This window comes from Lissotriton vulgaris, chromosome 5 (genome assembly GCF_964263255.1).
Source record: "Lissotriton vulgaris chromosome 5, aLisVul1.2, whole genome shotgun sequence".
Classification (NCBI taxonomy): Eukaryota; Metazoa; Chordata; class Amphibia; order Caudata; family Salamandridae; genus Lissotriton; species Lissotriton vulgaris.
In genome coordinates this window covers 10,954,085-10,975,045 of record NC_141693.1, presented here as the reverse complement: position 1 = coordinate 10,975,045, position 20,961 = coordinate 10,954,085, and the positions used below count along the sequence as shown (strand labels likewise).

At 47.8% G+C, this 20,961-nt stretch overlaps 1 protein-coding gene across 1 annotated transcript in view; it reads right to left on the bottom strand.

The window, feature by feature from the left end:
• Nucleotides 1-1,239: 1,239 nt before the first annotated feature.
• The window catches only part of LOC147709982 (HLA class II histocompatibility antigen, DM alpha chain), an 85,477-nt gene continuing 65,755 nt past the window's right edge, over nt 1,240-20,961 (bottom strand). Inside the window, exons 6-7 of the mRNA XM_086920672.1 lie at nt 15,533-15,661; nt 1,240-5,542 (exon numbers count right to left, since the gene is read on the bottom strand). Of these exons, the coding sequence (XP_086776798.1) occupies nt 5,538-5,542; nt 15,533-15,661 (134 nt within the window). The 3' untranslated portion in view covers nt 1,240-5,537. The remainder of the gene's footprint in view (nt 5,543-15,532; nt 15,662-20,961) is intronic.

Below are 20,961 nucleotides of genomic sequence, written 5' to 3'. Positions count from 1 at the left end.
TTCACCCAGCCAGTGAAAGTTTTGGTCCCTCCATGTCTCCCCACTCACATGAGGCTTTTTAATGAGTCTCTGTAAACCTCTTTAAGCCCCAAACTCCTCACAGTTTCCTCACTGGTTTTATACACGTTTCGGTCCATTGCATCCAGTTCCCCGATGGCCTTACTCCTTCTCTAGCCAGACCAGATCATGGACACCTCATGTGCAGTTCCTTGTTGGCTTCTTGGGTTCCCATCAAGTTCATCATCCAGTCCGGTCTAATTCTATGTTTATAAGATGCTTCTGGCTGGCCTCATCAAGCCTCGAATGTCACAGTTTTTGCAAATATTAATGATAGCCAGATTGTACTGAGCTTCCAAGAGTCCTCCACAAATATACACCCTCCTTGAAAGACCGCACTGCAGGTTCCGCAGGATGGAAGGCCGGAGGCTCTTCTAGTACTGACAGAGTCAACACAAGAATGATGGGTGGCCAGGATGAATTATGGGGATCACCCTTTGGGCTTCCAGCAAGGACACTCCCCAGTACCCTCAAATAATGTTCACAATTAGTGTTTCACTTTTACAAGGATCTCACTCTTGGCCCACAAGTAATTATGACATGAGGCCAATATTTGTCAGCCATTTATGGATTGGAAAGAGGCCTGCTTGGTTGTCTTCAAGGTTGGCCAACAGAAGTTCTTTACATTTGTGTCTTCCCAGATACTCCCATTAGTATGTCCCGTAGTTCAGAACGTTGGTCCTTACTTGTGGCTTCGAGTCCTCGTCAGAGGACATTTGACCAACCATCGGTACGATCTCTTCTAGGCCTCTATATGTTGGAAACAGCAGCGTGTGCTCCACATACCGAAACAATCCAAAGTCATCAGTTCGGTCCCAAGTCGATCTCTGAGACAGAAGCATCAGAACCTCTCCCAAGCGCCAGAGTTGGGGCATCAGGGAAGGGGGACGGGCTTCCTCGGCTCTTGTTCCAAGGCTACGGAAAGGCTCTTCGTAAACGAGAATCTGCTTTTTAGGAAGAGACTTAAAACCTGCTTCTTCATTAATATGGCCCAGGTCAACCTTCTGCATGGGGGCAGGGGGGTTAGGCTACACCCTGTTGCCTAGCTCTGGGAAGCTCTTTACAGGGGCTAAAACTCAAACTCACCCCTTTACTAGGGCATCACTTTCCAGGCCCCCAGGAGTGGGGTGGGTTTGATAACACACTGGCTTCAGTTGCTAACAAATCAGAAGCGTGAGTCCATTGTAACAAACATTGTTTATTCTCCTAAGGTTAAGGCCACACAGGTACATTTTTCTTTATTTCTCCATTATTAATTTGTATAATCATTGGCACTTTATGTTTACATGAAGGCATTTAATTGATAATCATTATTTGGTTAACTTAGACAATTCCATTAAAAAATTGAGATACAAGAAACAGCATTTACTGGGATCAAACTGTAGCTGAAAAGCCTTGCACAGCCTTCTCCACCAATCACAGGTGGAGGGAGCAGCCATTGCTACAAGTTTATTGGCTCGAGCCAAAGTTCCTGAGAAAGCAACAGGCGGGTTTAAGGGTAAAGCGGGCATAGTGCGGATGGGCATGGGAAAATGATGGATCTTGTGAAACGCAGTATGTACGGAATGTATAATCCTCTGTAAACTCTGGAAGTAACATCCAGAGGCAATACCCCTATCGCTCAGCTCTAACTTTGGATTAAGAGTTACAGTGGAGGAATGGGGAATAACTAGAGGTGCTACCATAACCACAATCTGCTCGCAGACCAGTCAGCATTTTGCACAGTGTCTGCTTTTGCACATTCACCATTCGCAAGGAATCAAATAGCTCTTAGCTCATTACTGTGCAAAAAGGGATTTGTTTTGCGATTGCATGTGAACAACTGTGAATGCAGGGATGGCGGCCTGCGAGGGTCAGCAGACAGGTATCACTTTATTCACTTTGAGAGAATTCTTTATAGCAGCCCTGTCCTTTTAAGAAATCAAAGGATGTCATTTTTGTAATGTGCTTTTCGGGGTCCTTGCTTCGCTCAGTCCCAAATGCCTATATTCACGTCAAGTTGAAAGCTGGACCAGGGGCCACTTTACAAATGGCTACCTTGACCTTTAGACAGGTGTTATATGACTAATGGCTTTTAGATGAATATTGATACAAACTGTAGCAAATCACAAGGTAGGAAGGGATCATTTTAGTGGATTAGTAGGACTACATTCTGACCTGCCTTTTGTGCTGTCACAAGCCTGTAATGTTGTGAATCTCAGGCTTTGCAACTGAAGAAAAGGTTTTAACACAAGAAAACCTCAGTTACCACCAGCATTTGGCTTGTATTTTCTTTCCACATAGGCCTATCCTTATGGGCAGAGGGGCCACACCTCTGCACCTTTTAGACATTAAGAGTGTCCATCAGGTTCCTTTTAGATGCTCTTACTTTCAGGGCAGGCAGCCGGGAGCTAGACATGCGCTTAATGCGCAGGCGCCTGGATGCCTGAGCTGAACTGTTCTGAGCTGATGATGTCACAGCTCTTGTGGGTGTGACCTCATCAGCTCAGCAAAGGTCTAGAGGCCTCTGTCTCGTGGCGAGGGGGCGCATCAGTGATTGCCTCGTACCTGTGCGCTTCAGTTTTAAGTCTTGAAGAGCCCTGGGGAAGTGTCTCTCACTGACACCTCCTAATAGAGTGGGTGGGGTCAGCAGTTTCTCTGACCCCATCCTAGTCTGTGACGAGGTAGGGAGGTCAGCCAATGAGGGGAGGCTGCAGTCCCAACCCTCCTGGCACCTCCAAGGCTTCCATCCTTGAGAGCTGCAGCAGGTAAATGTTGTGTTTGATTGACTGGTGCATGTGTGCATGTATGAATCTATGTTTATTTGTGAGTGAGTGTTGTGAACGGGTGTGTGTACGCGTGTCTCCATGGTGGTAAGTGAGTTTGTATGTGTGTGTGTGGGACCCCCACCCCCTCAAAGTTTTCTTACCATCTGCCACTGGGTAGTTTTTTTAGCGCACCGCATGTATTCAGAGTTGAGTGCAAAATGTTGCGCTAACGTGATTTACGCACGTGGTTGCCCTGCTATGGAACGTAAAATGTGCCCTCAATGTCTGCGTGGAGTAGGGACTAAACCCTAGTCTAGAGTTTAGTGTAACAGAAAATAATCCTTTGTGGAGGGTGCACTGAATCCGTATCAGGAGGAAATAATGCAGGTGGAGTTTCCACCATCGCATCGACACTGCCGTATGGAGAATATGCTCTATGTTCAGCAATTCCGTCACCAATTCAAAGATTTTCCGTAACCACCAAAGTCTAAATCCAGCCTCAGGCTCAAGGATCTGAGCCTTAAACTCCAGTCCAGGTCAGAAACACAATCTTTACAAACCCTTTCAATCTGTGGACCTGAGCACTTGTCCCTCTCAGGAGACATTCCTCAGATAATGGCTCATGTTCTCACCCTCGGCCTATCCACTGCGGAGGGGTGTAGCCTATGTCCACATCAAACACCCCAAAATGGCCTGCAGGATGTGTCCTCCCAATGGTCCCCTTCCATCATGGTCTTCACTCATTCTCAGCGCTTTACTATCATCCCAGCTGCTGATGACCAGACGTACGGTTGAGGGTTCAAGGTAAATGCAAACTCACAGACCCAATGTCCACTAGCTCCCTAAAGTGTACTAAGAGAAGGGAGTCCATTGTAGGTGCAGCAGGGCCAGGTTTTCAGGCTAACCAGTAACATAATATTGTTGTAAGAATATCACCTGACATAAATATGACATCCTAAATGTTGTCTACAAAAAGATCCCCTAGGGGGTTAAAAATAGAAAATCTGTGCCCAGTGGACAGTATTTTTGAATCTAGGAAACAATGTTTGTGTCAGAGGATATTTCTGCACACAATATTCGGATGCACCCCACCCCATAATGACTATGTAAAATATTCAAATTACTTGTATGTAAATGTATCTTTCTTGGAAATACTAAAAATAGAGCAGAATCAAGACTGATTTGCAAATAGCTGGGTTGAAACTGATGTGGCATGGTGTGCAAAATAGCAATGGACTGGGGTGGGGCCCCGAATAACTAACAGTGCCTACGGTTAATTCAAGCATTCCAGCCATCACTTTTTGTATATTTTAGTATGTCACCCTAAGTGGGATAGGTTTGCCCAGACGTGGGTCCCGTACACACTGTGTTACAGGAAGCAAGCTGTACCCAGCTGCTGAGCCCCTAACAAGGGTGAAAGTGGTCCTGGGTTGCTTGTGTCGCTTCAGAGAGAACCTGCTTGGCTGCTCGTCCTGGACTGTTGTGATTGGAGCAGGGTCAAGACTGATTTGCATATAGCTGGGTCCACACCGAAGTGGCATGGTGTGCAAAATAATGATGGACTGGGATGCGGCCCGAGTAATTACCAGTTGCTCCGATAAATTGAAGCCTTCCATCCATCACTTTTTGTATACTTTAGTACGTCATCCTAAAAATAAGGCATGGATCAGCCTTCCCGGTCGAAGTCTGTAAACCCCAGGGACAGAGGGATACGCGTTGCCATTGGAGGTCAGAGTCTCCCAAAGACCACAGCTGACATGTTGACACCTTATGACAGCGCAGTCTCAACACATGCTCATTCTGAGTTTGACGTTGGTGTTTACACCCTTGAAGGCTCCAGTACTTGTCAGCGGGGGTGGTCTGAATTTGCGTAGTCGCGCTACTCAAAGCCCAGCGAAACTGTAAAAAATCTCTTCAAACACCCAAAAGTTCTGCGAACACGTGGAATTGCTTGTTCTGCCCGTTTGCCTTGCTTTTTACCTGTTCGCGAACACTGTTTGCGGGCTCGGGAAGAAATATCTTGCGAACACGCATTTTGAAAGCGCAAACAAGCAAAAATTTCTGTGAAGCTGTGGATCACGGAATTTTTTGCAATTCCGCGTTCTCCGCAGAATGCGAATTTATTCAAATTCCGCAAATTCCACGAGCGGAACGGAATTTACCGCCCAGGCCTAGTTGTCAGCTGTGTACGCTGCATGCTTCGTTACATGTTAGGGGGCGATGCTCCTTACCCTTGAAGGTTCAACAAATGTTATTTCTCTGTTACGTGTTCTCTTAACAGGACAGTGTGAGGTTCATGGTCCACAAAGGTGTGACATCCCTGACGTGTGCCACACATGTCCATTGCATGATAGTTCTCTGTTACATGTCCTCAAGGAAGGAGGGGGCACAAAGCACATGATCCTGAAGAGTTTAACCCATGTTGACTGTATGACACATGCTTCCTTGGCAGGAAAGGGGTGATGGTAATGGTGATGAGGCTGGAAAGTCCAACACATCTTGGGTCTGTGGTGGGTGGTGGGCTGGAGGGTGGTTGTGTTTCTGCCCCTGCTTGTTTCTAGGGTATCTTGACCTTTCACCCCTGCCTTGACGCGGGTCTGTGCTTGGACCGACCTTGACACTGAGGCCAGGAGCAGAGCCAGAACACAGGATGAAAGGAGTGGATGTTGAGGGAAGCAGCGTGGGAGGCAGCAACAGTGGTTCTTCCTCTTCTGGCCATCTGTCTGTCCAGGGTCATTCTGAAGAAAAGACACACAAGAGAGAAAAGAGGTTAGAGCTGGGACTATGGTGGAGCCGAAGAGCATTTCAAAGCACCCTGTCACCTATTGGGCTTAAAAAAGGGGGCTGGAGAGGAGCCCAACACCCAGACGTCTCTTTTGCTAGAACACAAAATCTGAAAGGCCCACTGTGCTGACACAAACCAGTAGCCCCAGCTTCATGAAACTCACCATTGTCCTCAGCCTCCTGAAACTGACCAATGGCCTTAGCTTCCCGAAACTCACCAATGGCCTCAGCTTCCCGAAACTGACCAATGGCCTCAGCTTCCTGACACTCACAAATGGCCTCAGCTTCATGAAACTCACCATTGTCCTCAGTTTTCTGAAACTCACCAACTGCCCCAGCCTCCTGAAACTGACCAATGGCCTCAGCTTCCTGAAACTCACCAATGGCCTCAGCTTCCCGAAACTGACCAATGGCCTCAGCTTCCTGAAACTCACCATTGTCCTCAGCTTTCAGAAACTCACCAACTGCTCCAGTCTCCTGAAACTCACCAACTGCCCCAGCCTCCTGAAACTGTCCAATGGCCTCAGATTCCTGAAACTCACCAATGGCCTCAGCTTCTCGAAACTGACCAATGGCCTCAGCTTCCTGAAACTCACCAATGGCCTCAGCTTCCTGAAACTGACCAATGGTCTCAGCTTCCTGAAACTCACCAATTGCCTCAGCTTCCTGAAACTCACCAATGGCCTCAGCTTCCCGAAACTGACCAATGGCCTCAGCTTCCTGAAACTCACCAATGGCCTCAGCTTCCTGAAACTGACCAATGGTCTCAGCTTCCTGAAACTCACCAATTGCCTCAGCTTCCTGAAACTCACCAATGGCCTCAGCTTCCCGAAACTGACTAATGGCCTCAGCTTCATGAAACTGACTAATGGCCTCAGCTTCATGAAACTGACCATTGTCCTCAGCTTTCTGAAACTCACCAACTGCCCCAGCCTCCTGAAACCCACCAATGCCCTCAGCTTCCTGAAACTCACTAATGGCCACAGCTTCCTGAAACTCACCAATGGCCTCAGCTTTCTGAAACTCACCAATGGCCTCAGCTTCCTGAAAATGACCAATGGCCTCAGCTTCCCGAAACTGACCAATGGCCTCAGCTTCCTGAAACTCCCCAATGGTCTCAGCTTCCCGAAACTGACCAATGGCCTCAGCTTCCTGAAATTCACCAATGGCCTCAGCCTCCTGAAACTTACCAATGGCCTCAGCTTCCTGAAAATGACCAATGGCCTTAGCTTCCCGAAACTGACCAATGGCCTCAGCTTCCTGAAACTCACCAATGGCCTCAGCCTCCTGAAACTCACCAATGACCTCAGCTTCCTGAAACTCACCAATGGCCTCAGCCTCCTGAAACTCACCAATGGCCTCAGCCTCCTGAAACTCACCAATGACCTCAGCTTCCTGAAACTCACCAATGGCCTCAGCCTCCTGAAACTCACCAATGGCCTCAGCCTCCTGAAACTCACCAATGGCCTCAGCTTCCTGAAACTCACCAATGGCCTCAGCCTCCTGAAACTCACCAATGACCTCAGCTTCCTGAAACTCACCAATGGCCTCAGCCTCCTGAAACTCACCAATGGCCTCAGCCTCCTGAAACTCACCAATGACCTCAGCTTCCTGAATCTCACCAATGGCCTCAGCCTCCTGAAACTCACCAATGGCCTCAGCCTCCTGAAACTCACCAATGGCCTCAGCTTCCTGAAACTCACCAATGGCCTCAGCCTCCTGAAACTCACCAATGACCTCAGCTTCCTGAAACTCACCAATGGCCCACTTCTTGAAATCCACCAATGGACCCTGCTTACTGAAACTCACCAACGCCGCCAACTTCATGAGACTCACCAACTGCCCCTGTGCCCTCAAACTCACTGATGGCCCAACCCTCTTGAAACTAAACTATGGCCATAAAGTCATGAAAGTCACCAATAACCGCAGCTTCCTGAAACTCACCAATGGACCCCGCTTCCTGAAACTCACCAATGAACCCCGCTTCCTGAAAGTCACTAATGGACCCCGCTTCCTGAAACTCACCAATGGACCCCGCTTCCTGAAACTCACCAATGGACCCCGCTCCCTGAAACTCACCAATGGACCCCGCTTCCTGAAAGTCACTAATGGACCCCGCTTCCTGAAACTCACCAATGGACCCCGCTTCCTGAAACTCACCAATGGACCCCGCTTCCTGAAACTCACCAATGGACCCCGCTTCCTGAAACTCACTAATGGACCCCGCTTCCTGAAACTCACCAATGGACCCCGCTTCCTGAAACTCACCAATGGACCCCGCTTCCTGAAACTCACCAATGGACCCCGCTTCCTGAAACTCACCAATGGCCTCAGCTTCCTGAAACTCACCAATGGACCCCGCTTCCTGAAACTCACCAATGGACCCCGCTTCCTGAAACTCACCAATGGACCCCGCTTCCTGAAACTCACCAATGGACCCCGCTTCCTGAAACTCACCAATGGACCCCGCTTCCTGAAACTCACCAATGGACCCCGCTTCCTGAAACTCACCAATGGACCCCGCTTCCTGAAACTCACCAATGGACCCCGCTTCCTGAAACTCACCAATGGACCCTGCCCCCTGAAACTCACCAACTGCTCCAGCTCCTAAAACTGACCAATAGTGATTGCTTCGTGAAACTCACCAATGACTTGTGCTTACTAAAAACTCACCATTTTTCAAGCTTACTAAAACTCACTGAAAACAAGAAAGAGATAAGGCACCTCAAACCTAACACAGCTCATTTGAAAAGTGACCCTGGAATACGGAAAAGGCCAGGAGTCATCTCATCTCACCACTCGCTCCTTTTATCCTCCATGTGGCCCCTCCAAAGAGCTCCCTTCAGAGACACCTGGGACTGTCTACTCCCAGCTCAGCTGCGCCTCTTAGAGCCTGGAGCCTCCTCTGCTGGACCAGATGTCTCTCCTTTGGCTTCAGGCCAGCTCCTGGCCCAGCCTCAAGCTCATGTGATTCACCCACAATGCATCCGTGGAGGGAGTCCAACAAACTACAGTCTGTGCACGAGAGCCCCGCGCGCGCCTCGCAGTCAAGCGCCAAAACGAGGCAGGAACCCTGGAGCAGGCAGCGGCTTGAAGACGCATCACGGCTCAAGGAAGTGCGATGAGACGCATGAGCCCTGGCGCAGGCAGCGCCTCGACACCAGGCAGACGCGTCTCAGCCCAAGGAAGCGCTATGAGACGCATGAGCCCTGGAGCAGGCAGCACCTCGACACCATGCAGACGCGTCTCGGCCCAAGGAAGCGCTATTAGACGCAAGAGCCCCGGAGCAGGCAGCGGCTTGAAGACGCGTCACGGCCCAAGGAAGCGCTATGAGACGCAGTCCTGGTGACGCCGGCACTGAAGCCAACCTCTCCACCTTAAAATACATCACCAGCGTGCCTTGACTCTCTGGGCAGACACCGGCGCTATAGAAATGTTCCACTCATGTAGGAGAGTAATAATCAGGGAAGCGAAACAGGCCGTGCACAACCGAGTGCGTGAGACCGTGCATCTATCTGCCTGTGTGCGTGTGGGAGGCTGGTACTGAGTGCACGTGTGATTGCAATATTAATTACCCACCCCAGATATTTGTAAGATATTTAAGAGAGAGAGAGAGGGAGAGTGTGTCTGTGTGCGTGTGTGCGTGCGTGGGTGCGTGGGTGCGTGTGTGGTGACTGTAAATTTAAGTTTGGATGATTACTCAAACTCTGACCTATTTTTTCTTAAAGTTTGAGATACTTTTTTCAGGAATTTCGAGGCTAATATTGAAATTTCATTTTTAGATTAATCTCCCTTCTTTTAATTTAACAATGTAGGTTTATTCCCATGAACCTTTGACCTGTACTCTTCGTCTTCATCTATTATTTTTTATTTAGGGCAGGAGCCTTCACTTTGCCCCTTCTTCCTTGTTTTTTGACCACAGTCCTTTCATCTTAACTATATTTTACTCTTAACTTTTCTCTTTCCCTTAACACTTAGGGCCCCATTAGGATGGCGGGCGGTTCGCCCCCACCAGGCCGGCGGTAGCCAACGCCAGCCCGGCGGGGGCGATCCGACCGCCATCCATGCACAAATGACCCCCGCCCTATTATAATGGCTGTGGGGTCCGCGGAGGACGGAAAGACCGTTTTTCTGCCCGGTCGACATGTCGACCGGGTGGAAACGGGTTCTATATGGTGGCGTGTCTAATAGGCACCGCCAGCTATATTACAATGTGTCTTAACAGATGCCTTTCCGTGGTGGCATTGCCGCAAGGCAAAGGCATGCAGAGTCTGCTTGGGGGGCCCGTTGCGGGCCCCCAAGGACTCTGGTGGGGTGAGGGGGGGTGCACATGGCAGTTCCATGCGCCACTGTGGCGGGCGCATCCTAATGGCACATAAGGGACCCCTGCCCTTATGGCGGGCGGTCCCTTTTTACGACAGGATGTCCGCCCGCCATCCTACTGTGCCCCCTTTGACTGCCCGCCATCCTGTCATAAAAAGGGACCGCCCGCCATAAGGGCGGGTGTCCCGTATGTGCCATAATGATGCGCCTGCCACAGTGGCGGGCGCATCCTGCATCCCTAACATTGTGGTGGGCGGTGCTGGGCAGCACCGCCCGCCACAATGCCAGGGAGGCATGTTGTGCGTGGAAGTTCAGGGGGCTAGGGGGGTACCATAGGTACCCCCCATGTGACCCTCTAAACCCCTGGAGTCCTTGGGGGCCCGCAACGGGCCCGCCAAGCAGACTCCGCATGCTTTTTCGTGGCGGAAAAGGCATCTGTTAAGACACATTGTAATATGGCTAGCGGTGTCTATTAGACACCGCCACCATATAGAACTCTTTTCCGCCCGGGCGGAAAAGTGAAGGACCGTCTTTCCGTCCGCCATGGACCCCCCAGCCATTATAATATGGCGGGGTCATTTCTGAATGAATGTCGGGCGGATCGCCCCCGCCTGGCCGGGGTTGGCTACCACCGGCCCGGCGGGGGCGATCCGCCCGCCATCCTAATGGGGCCCTTAGTGTATACTACACACTTTATTAAATTAAGTTTTTCTTTACTATCTCAAGATTTCTTTAATGGATGCTAAATGTCACCCGCATTTATAGGCAATAATCCACAGTTTGGAAAATAACTTCATCTATAAATAGTGCTTAAATGAAAACAAAATTGTCTTATGTATGACGTAAGCTGTCGTAAAGGTGGCCTCTGGTGCAGGCCGGTCTGGTCTATGCTGCCCGGGCATCGTTGAGGGTTTAGGGGCAGATTCATCAAACTTTCACTCAGCGCAGTGCAGCAAGCCGCCTTGCAGCGCCATACTGCATGAAAGGGCAGGAACGCGCCATATTTAACATCATACAGCGCATTCCTGTCCGTTTCATGCGCTGATGCTCTTTTTGCAGCCTAGTGCCAACGCAGGCACCATGGTGCAAGGGTGCCTGCGTTGTAAGCAGCATTGTTTCTATGCCGGAAGGGACACCTTCCTTCACAAAAACAATCCTGAGGCCCATTTTCCTCTTTCTACATGAGCTGCAGGTTGCCGCACACGTAGAAAGGGGAAAAACGAGGAGAAATAAATATATTTCTCCTCATCACGCCTCCCATGAGAAGGCGTATAATTGTGGCGCATTCCCAGGTCCGCCACTGATGGATGGATGCACGGGAACCACACTCCACGCATGGAACGCCTCCCTGGGGCAGAGTAACACAACGCAGCGATTTGAGCTGCGCTGCGCTACTCTAGATTTATCAAGCCCCTCGGGTCTCGCAAGGTGGCCTTGCGAGACTTGATAGATCTGACTTAGGCTTTGCGTCACCTTTACACCTCCTATCGTGGCACCACAGTGACTTACAACATATGCCCCTTGGTGTGTAAGGTTTGCCGCTCTCACCCCGGCCCTTCCTGTACAGCTGCTGGACAGGAAACCGGGGCACAGTAGTCAGACCAGGCTGCCACGGTTCTGTCCCGAGTAGAAATTCCAGTCACCGATAGGTGCTAGAAGTGAGGGTGCAGGGGGGCTGCAGCACCCCTAAAATAACCATGCTGGAGTTTTCAAAGGTGAACGAACATTTACGATGACTTTAAAGTTGGTTTTGACCTCGTCAATGTTGCTGTGAGTTTAAACGCAGTGGTCAAATATCAGGCTCTGTCTTCTGACAAACTTACTCTTAAGTGAGAGGATTTTGTGAAGTGAACTATATGAAAATCTTGCTGCTATGAAAGGAAAGGCTGTGGGATATCGTTTTCTTCTAACACACAATCAAATGTAAATACTTATAAATGAACAGTACAAACATTTAGAAATAAATGAACAGTGAGGAAAGCACACTTTAAGCACTTTTTTTACTAATTCTGAGGTGCAATGAAAACAAAGATTTTAATCGGATATAAACAAATCACTTGGTGGTGTGCAAATAACAAATATTTGCTGAAACCTGATTTGCACACATTATCATTTGTGCACTGTTTAGTTTTATTAATAAAACTGTATGTCTGTGCAAATATAGTGGCCATGTCAATAGAGAATGGGCTGTCTGTAGATGGGTGCACAGACATAATATCGATTTTTTTTTCCCGACCTACAGTACTATCGAGTTTTTAATATCGAGGTTCAAAAATATCGAAAGGAAGAATATCGTGGACCAGAATATCGACAATAAGGTAAGAAATATCGAGTTATTTAATATCGAAGACAGTAATATCGTTTGTAAAAATATCGTTGTTAATAATATCAATGTTTATATTAGGGTTATTTATTTTTGTATGTATTTTAAATGTATGTATTCTATATTTTTGTTTAAGTATTGTATTTATTTTTCAATTTATGTATTACATTTTTTAAAGTTATTAATTATTTTTTAAGTAAATTTTGCGCTTTAGTTTTATAGCAGGTTGTGGGGTTATTAGGGAATAGGGTGGGAAGGAATGTATTTATACTTAATTAATTAATATTGTTTATTGATTGTGGTAATTAACCTTATCTGAGTCTCAAAAGCCCTCCCTCCATTTTCGTTCTAGCCGTTTACATGTCTTTCTAGCCATCTGTAATGCCTTGTCAAACCATGGCGCACTCTTTGTGAGTCTACGTGGAGTGCTAGTGGTCCATGGGGCAGCGACATTCAGTGCATCTGTCATCCGTTTATCTACTCCTTGACTTGCTTCATTACTATCCTTGCCTAGGGAGGGGTGGGTCACTAGTAGAGCCAGGGTAAAGTTGCACTCATTGAATTTTACCCATTTCCTATGCCTCTTTTTCGGCTGTAGGTCCATTTTTGTGAGTGGTCTTATTATAGGGATGGAAAAATCTACGAGATAGTGATCTGACCATAGGACCACCATTGGAAGTTTAACTAATAACCCTTGACAATTTGAGAAAATTTGGTCTAATAGGTGTCCTAGTTGGTGAGTTGGATATGTAGACTCAAGTTCTAATTGTAGCCCCCCCAAGCTCCTGACATAGTGCTTGTGCTTCCCCACACACTTTGTTGTCAAAATGTAAACTTAGGTCTCTCAAAACTACCAGGTTGCTATAGTGAAGGGCTGGTTGGATTAATCTTTCCACAAGGCTCTCACTAAAACCTGCCACTGCCCCCGGAGGTCCGTATATCAAGAAGCCATTTATTGTCTGTTTCTCATTCACCTTTATTGTAAATGCGGCTGCTTCCCAGTGGTCTATGTCTGCCTCCCGCATTGTACAACTTTGTGACAGTTTGTAAATCATCGCTATGCCTCCTCCCTTCTTCTTACTGCGATCCACTCTAAGGATCCCATATTCAGATGGGAGTGCCTGCAAGATATCCGGTGATGGAGATTCATGTAACCACATTTCTGTAAGAAACAGGATATCTGGATCCTTCTCTAAAATACAGTCATGATTTCTATGTTACGCTTATTCAAAGACCTACAATTAATAAGTAAGCATTTCAATTCATGGGCCACCTGTTTTGTATCCTTCTCCATTGTTGTACTTAGCTTGAACGGGCAGTACATACATTTCTTCATTCCCTGATAAATAGATACTCATAATATAATGAAGTCATCATTCATTTTTATTTTTCAATATTTATAACAAATTTAATATAAATAATTACTTAATTGATAAGTATGTTAATTTTAACCCTCTGCTGTCCAACACTTTCCCTACTGTTGCACTCTCTGGAGTAGGAATAGTAAATGTTACCCCTACGCTATCCAACGTTTTCCCTACTGTTGCACTCTCTGGAGTGGGAATAGTAATTTCTACCCCTACGCTATCCACAGTTTCTTTACAGTTGCACTCTCTGGAGTGGGAATAGTAATTTTTACCCCTACGCTATCCAACGCTTTCCCTACTGTTGCACTCTCTGGAGTGGGAATAGTAATTTTTACCCCTACGCTATCCAACGCTTTCCCTACTGTTGCACTCTCTTGAGTAGGTATAGTAATTTTAACCCCTACGCTATCCAATATTTTCTCTACTGTTTTAGTTAATGCAGTGTATATATATATATTTTATTTTTAAATATATTTTTTAAATTTGTTATATATATTTTATATATATATATATATATACACACACACACACACATATATATATATATATATATATATATATATATATATATATATATATATATATATATATATATATATTTATACTATTGGTGTAAAATTGTATAGGTTTTTTAACAATTCTCTTCCCCAATCCTAAGACTCATACCTTAGAAGACTCTACTTAGGCTGGATGTAAACTATAGCTGAAGCGGCAACAGTTCAATAGCACAGGGACACACTTGCTAGTGTAACCATGCGCTATATAAGCTGTATAAAATAAAAATAAACAATGTATAAGTTATTAAAATTATTATTTATAAGTGTTACTAAGTATATATTTTGTACATATATATGTTTAATGTAGTTTTATGTTATATATTAGTTATAATTTTAAACATTTTAAATTAATTTTAACCATGTTTCTTTTAATTATATGTATTATTTACTTTATTTTACATTATGTTTTTAAACATTAAAAAAGTATATTTTTAACATCAATATTTTTGTTAACAATATTTTTTTCGAAATTTCTGTACTTACCTTTCTTTAGATAGGACTTCGATATTCTGGAAATCGATATTTCAGATCCGATATTTTTGTCTTCGATATTCTTGTCGTTGATATTCTGTCAGTGATTCCTGTAGATGACAATGGCGACCACTCCATGTGCCAACGTGCACCACCAGCTACATCGTACACGCAGCCCACTATCCTCTGAATGGGCGTGCCTCGGTTGTTGCCTCACAGCTCTCCTGCTGAATAGGTGTGGCTCGTTTGCCCAGTACTAATGGTTTACGAAGGGTTCACTAGCGACATGAGTTGTCAGAGATGCACTTGTAGACGCAAAGTGCAAAAACGAGGCACAAGCTAACCCTGACGCACAGCTACACCAACAGAACATTTTACAGCCATGACCAGTTGGGCGAAGCAACTGGACCCCACTAGATTTAGATCTCAGAGGCTTGTAGTTGTCCAAAAACTGGCACCTAGCAACGGGTCCAGCTGAATCCATTTGTAACAGTTCAACTTGAATGTGCAGAGGAAGGAACCTTCATAGGCTATGCAAGATGGATGGACAGAGCTTTGACAGGGCCTACCAGGGCGTTCATCTTTAGCCTTCACCTTGACCAACACAAGAGAGTTGACTGTGCCCATTGAAGCAATCCCTCCACTTGTGGCTTCTGTATCTCTGTGTCCACCCATCTGGGTGGATTTTTGGGTGGGAAGGGGTACCTGTCTTAGCTCTTGGCACTTTGCTGAATAGGTGAGTCCTTTCCAGACTTGCTATTTCTCTTAATAATGATACTCACCAGATTCATCCCTCGGGGGCCCACGATATGCAGAGGCCCCTGAGCAAGGCATGTGGTCAGCACCCATCGGGCTAGGCAAACAACTACCATCCCTCACTCACCACAGGCCACGCGCCCTCACCTGTCTGTCGGGGCTTCCTGCCCTTCACCAGAAGGATGATGCCTACAGCGATGCCCACTACTCCGAGGCTGAGCGCCAGGCCGCAGAGCGCATTCTCCAGCAGGTACGAGGGCAATGGGTTCTTGGGCACTAGATGGGGTGAAGAGAAGGCAGAGAGTGAACAGCAGTGCTGGGCAGCAGAGTCCCAGGGGAAGTGGCAGCTGTGGGCAGCATGCGATACTGCCCAGCAAAGGGAGGGTAGGCGTTTAACAGACCACGCTTTACTACTACGCGCATAACATGCTACTAACTGCGCACATTCTACACACTACTCATCCAGTGCATGACTGCACTATTACTCACTCTGTGCCGCACACATACTGAATGGGACCATGGCACTGACCGATCAATGCCCCACTCATCCAGGATCTGACCATGGCACTCACCAATGTATGCCCCACTCATCCAGGGTCTGATCATGGCATTTTTCAATGTATGCCCCACTCATCCAGGATCTGACCATAGCACTCACTGATGTATGCCCCAAGCATCCAGGATCTGACTGACCGTGGCACTCACCGATCTATTGGCCACTCATCCAGGATCTGACCACGGCACTCACTGATGTATGCCCCACTCATCCAAGATCTGACCATGGCACTCACTGATGTATGCCCCACTCATCCAGGATCTGACCACAGCACTCACTGATGTATGCCCACTCATCCAGGATCTGACTGACCGTGGTACTCGCCGATGTATGCCCCACTCATCCAGGATCTGACTGACCGTGGTACTCGCCGATGTATGCCCCACTCATCCAGGATCGGACTGACCGTGGTATTCACCGATGTATGCCCCACTCATCCAGGATCTGACCATGGTACTCACCGATGTATGCCCCACTCATCCAGGATCTGATGATGGCATTCACCGATCTATTTGCCACTCATCCAGGATCTGAGCTTGGAACTCACCAATGTATGCCCCACTCCTCCAGGATCTGACCATGGCACTCACCGCTGAATGCCCCACTCATTCAGGATCTGACCATGGCACTCACCGATCTATTGGCCACTCATTCAGCATCTGAACTTGGAACTCACCAATGTATGCCACACTCATCCTGGATCTGACTGACCATGGCAGTCACCAATCTATTGACAACTCATTCAGGATCTAATCATGGCATTTACCAATGTATGCCCCGCTCATCCAGGATGAGACCATGGCACTCACCGATGTATGCCCCACTCATCCAAGATCTCAAGATCTCACCATGGCACTCACCAATGTATGCCCCACTCATCCAGAACCTGACGATGGCACTCAACAATGTTTGCCCCACTCATTCAGGATCTAACCATAGCACTCACCAATGTATGCCCACTCATCCAGGATCTGACCACGGCACTCACCGATCTATGACCCACTCTTCCAGGATCTGACCATGGCACTCACCGATGTATGCCCCACTCATCCAGGATCTGACCACGGCACTCACCGATGTATGTCCCACTCATCCAGGATCTGACCATGGCACTGCCTGATGTATGCCAACTCATCCAGAATGTGGCCATGGCACTCACCAGTGTATGCCCCACTCACCCAAGATCTGACCATTGCACTCACCGATGTATGCCCCACTTTTCCAGGAACTGACCATGGCACTCACCGTTGTATGCCCCACTCTTCCAGGATCTGAACATGGCAGTAACCGATGTATGCCCCACTCATCCAAAATCTGAGGATGGCACTCACCGATGTATGCTCCACTCATCCAGAATCTGAAGATGGCACTCACTGACATATGCCCCACTCATCCAAGATCTGACTGACCGTGGCATTCGCCGATCTATTGGCCACTCATCCGGGATCTGACCACGGCACTCACTGATGTATGCCCCAGTCATCCAGGATCTCAACATGGCACCCACTGGTGTATGCCCACTCTTCCAGGATCTGACTACAGCACTCACCGATGTATGCCCCGCTCATCCAGGATCTGACTGACCGTGGCACTCAACGATCTATTGGCCACTCATCCAGGATCTGACCATAGCACTCACTGATGTATGCCCACTCATCCAGGATATGTCCATGGCACTCACCGATGTATGATCCACTCATCCAGGATCTGACCATGGCACTCACCGATGTATGCCCCACTCATCCAGGATCTGACCATGGCACTCACCGATGTATGCCCCACTCATCCAGGATCTGATCTTGGCACTCACCGATGTATGCCCTACTCATCCAGGATCTGACCATGGCACTCACCGATGTATGCCCCACTCATTCAGAATCTGACCATGGCACTCTCCGTTGTATGCCCCACTCATCCAGAATCTGAGGATGGCACTCACCAATGTATGCCCCACTCATCCAGGATCTGACCATGGCACTCACTGATGTATGCCCCACTCATCCAGGATCTGACCATGGCACCCACCAAGGTATACCCCACTCATCCAGGATCTGACCATGGCACTCACCAATGTATGCCCCACTCATCCAGGTTCTGACCATGGCACTCACCAATGTATGCCCCACTTATCCAGGACCTGACCTTTGCACTCACCAATGTATGCCACACTCATCCTGGATCTGACCATGGCACTCACCAATGTATGCCCCACTTATCGAGGACCTGACCTTTGCACTCACCAATGTAAGACACACTCATCCTGGATCTGACCAATGGCACTCATTGATGTATACCCCACTCATCCCGGATCTGGTCATGGCCCTCACCAATGTATGCCTCTCTCATCCAGGATCTAACCATGGCACTTACTAATGTATGACACACTCATCCAGGATCTGACCATGGCACTCATCGATGCTTGCCCACTCATCCAGGATCTGACCATGGCACCCACCAATGTAAGCCCCACTCATCCAGGATCTGACCATGGCTCTCACCGATCTATGGGCTATCCTTCCTGGATCTGAGCATGGCACTCACAGATGTATGCCCACTCATCCTGAATCTGGCCATGGCACTACTGACCAATGTCACATTTCCCTGCCTGGACTTTATTAGAGCCGTTACCAGCGGGCCTCGTAAAGCCACTACTTTTGCCCGCCCAGTTGCTTGAACAACACTAGTGTTGGCTCATTGTGGGACAGTGCTACCACCCTTTACCACATCCCCTTATACCAGCACTCCGGTGCCTGGGCCGAACGTGGGTCTGACTGGTATGCCTCCACTCCCCTCACCAGGAGCAGTTGCCCTGCAATGGCCATGGCTGTCGTCATTTGGCCAAGCACGACACCCTTCGCTGCTTCAAGACTGTTGACCATGTTATCATCATCGTGAGAAGCGGCCACACTCCGTCATCTCGATCACCATAGGTGACTGGGCTATATGCATTACCTGTTTCTTGCACACACTGTGCCAATTTGATATGCTTACCAGCTTGGCACATCTCTCTTTTTTCTCTATATCTCAAGTTCCTATTGAATGTGTTTATGCTTATAGGCACATAATCTTCTTCTTGAACTATCTCTTCTCTACCCTAGCGCCACCACCTTTTCTGTTAGGTTGGATTGGTGTGTGCACCTTTTTGCAAGTAGGCCAGGAAAGATGCAGTAAATTCCTTACCCAAAGATGGTGAGTCACGCATCCCTTTATTCATTTACATGCAAACTAAGTGGTTACATGTTGTCCAGTGTTTTGACTAATGAGCGGATTCACTGTGCTTTGATTTAAATATGTCTTTCACGCACAGTCTCCATTGATCTTGCTTGATTGTAAACAGCGCATGTTGTTTTTTGTCTCACCACAGGTTCTAACGGTGGACATATTAAACAACCGAACCACTGGTTCAGTATCACACACCGTCGATACTGCGTATTACTATTTTTCACATGTGCATGTACCTCACTCTTTTGCAGTAGCTGTATGCTCGACCCTGATGAAGGCCACGACACTTTGACAGGTTCCTAGGCCGAAACATGTTGGTCATACACTAATTCAGAAGCCTATAATGATGGCAGCTGTATTTTCAGCTATTTGTTTTTAATCCTGTCACAAGGTAGCCAATTAAAGTTGCCACATAGCTAACCTTGTAGCCAGTTTTAACCATGTTCACCTTAGCACTGCACATCATACCAAGCACACCACACTCACAAAGAGTTTTAGTCTAACCCTCACTACTTACATCAAAAACCTCCCTGTGCTCCTCCCGCGCAGCAAGGGGGTTGTAGCCCACGAAGAGACTAGGTCTTCTAATGTGAGGAGGCACCCTTATGATGAAGCATGACACCTTTGGTGTGTGAGGGGAACTGTCCTTAAAGGGATCCCCCTCAAGTACATGGTTGATCGAATCTCGTTGCCCTTCATACCGCTTCCTTGGACCTGTGGCCTTTTTTGTGTTTTGATATTACGAGTGGCGAGGTGGCCTACGCAGGTCCTTAAATCTCCTCGAGCCCCCCTAGTGTGTATTCACTGACCAATGTATGCCCACTCATCCAGTATCTGGAAATGGTACTCACCAATCTATAGCCCCAGTGCGCTCACTGATCTATGGGCCACTAATCTAGGCTCTGACCTTGGCACTCACTGATGTATGCCCCACTCATCCAAGATCTAAACATAGCACGCACTGTTGTAGGCCCACTCATTTGGATCTGACTATGGCACTCACCGATGTATGCCCACTCATCCAGGATCTAACCATGGTACTCACCAATGTATGCCCCACTCATCCAGGATCTAAACATGGCACCCACTGGTGTATGCCCCACTCATCCAGGATATGTCCATGGCACTCACTGGTGTATGCCTCACTCATCCAGGATCTAAACATGGCACTCACTGGTGTATGCCCCACTCATTCAGGATCTAAACATGGCACCCACTGGTGTATGCCCGACTCATCCAGGATCTAAACATGGTACCCACTGGTGTATGCCTCACTCATCCAGGATCTAAACATGGCACCCACTGGTATATGCCCACTCATCTAGGATGTGGTCATGGCACTCACCAATGTGTGACCCACTCATTCAGGATCTGGCCAGTGCACTCACCGATCTATGGGCAACTCATCCAGGATATGACCATGGCACTCACCGATATATGCCCCTCTCATCCAGGATCTAAACATGGCACCCACTGATGTATGCCCACTCATCCAGGATCTCAACATGGCACCCACTGGTGTATGCCCACTCATCCAGGATATGACCATGGCACTCACCGATGTATGCCCCACTCATCCAGGATCTAAACATGGCACCCACTGATGTATGCCCACTCATCCAGGATCTGACCGTGGCACTCACCAATGTATGCCCCACTCATCCAGGATCTAAACATGGCACCAACTGGTGTATGCCCCACTCATCCAGGATATGTCCATGGCACTCACTGGTGTATGCCCCACGCATCCAGGATCTAAACATGGCACCCACTGGTGTATGCCCCACTCATCCAAGAT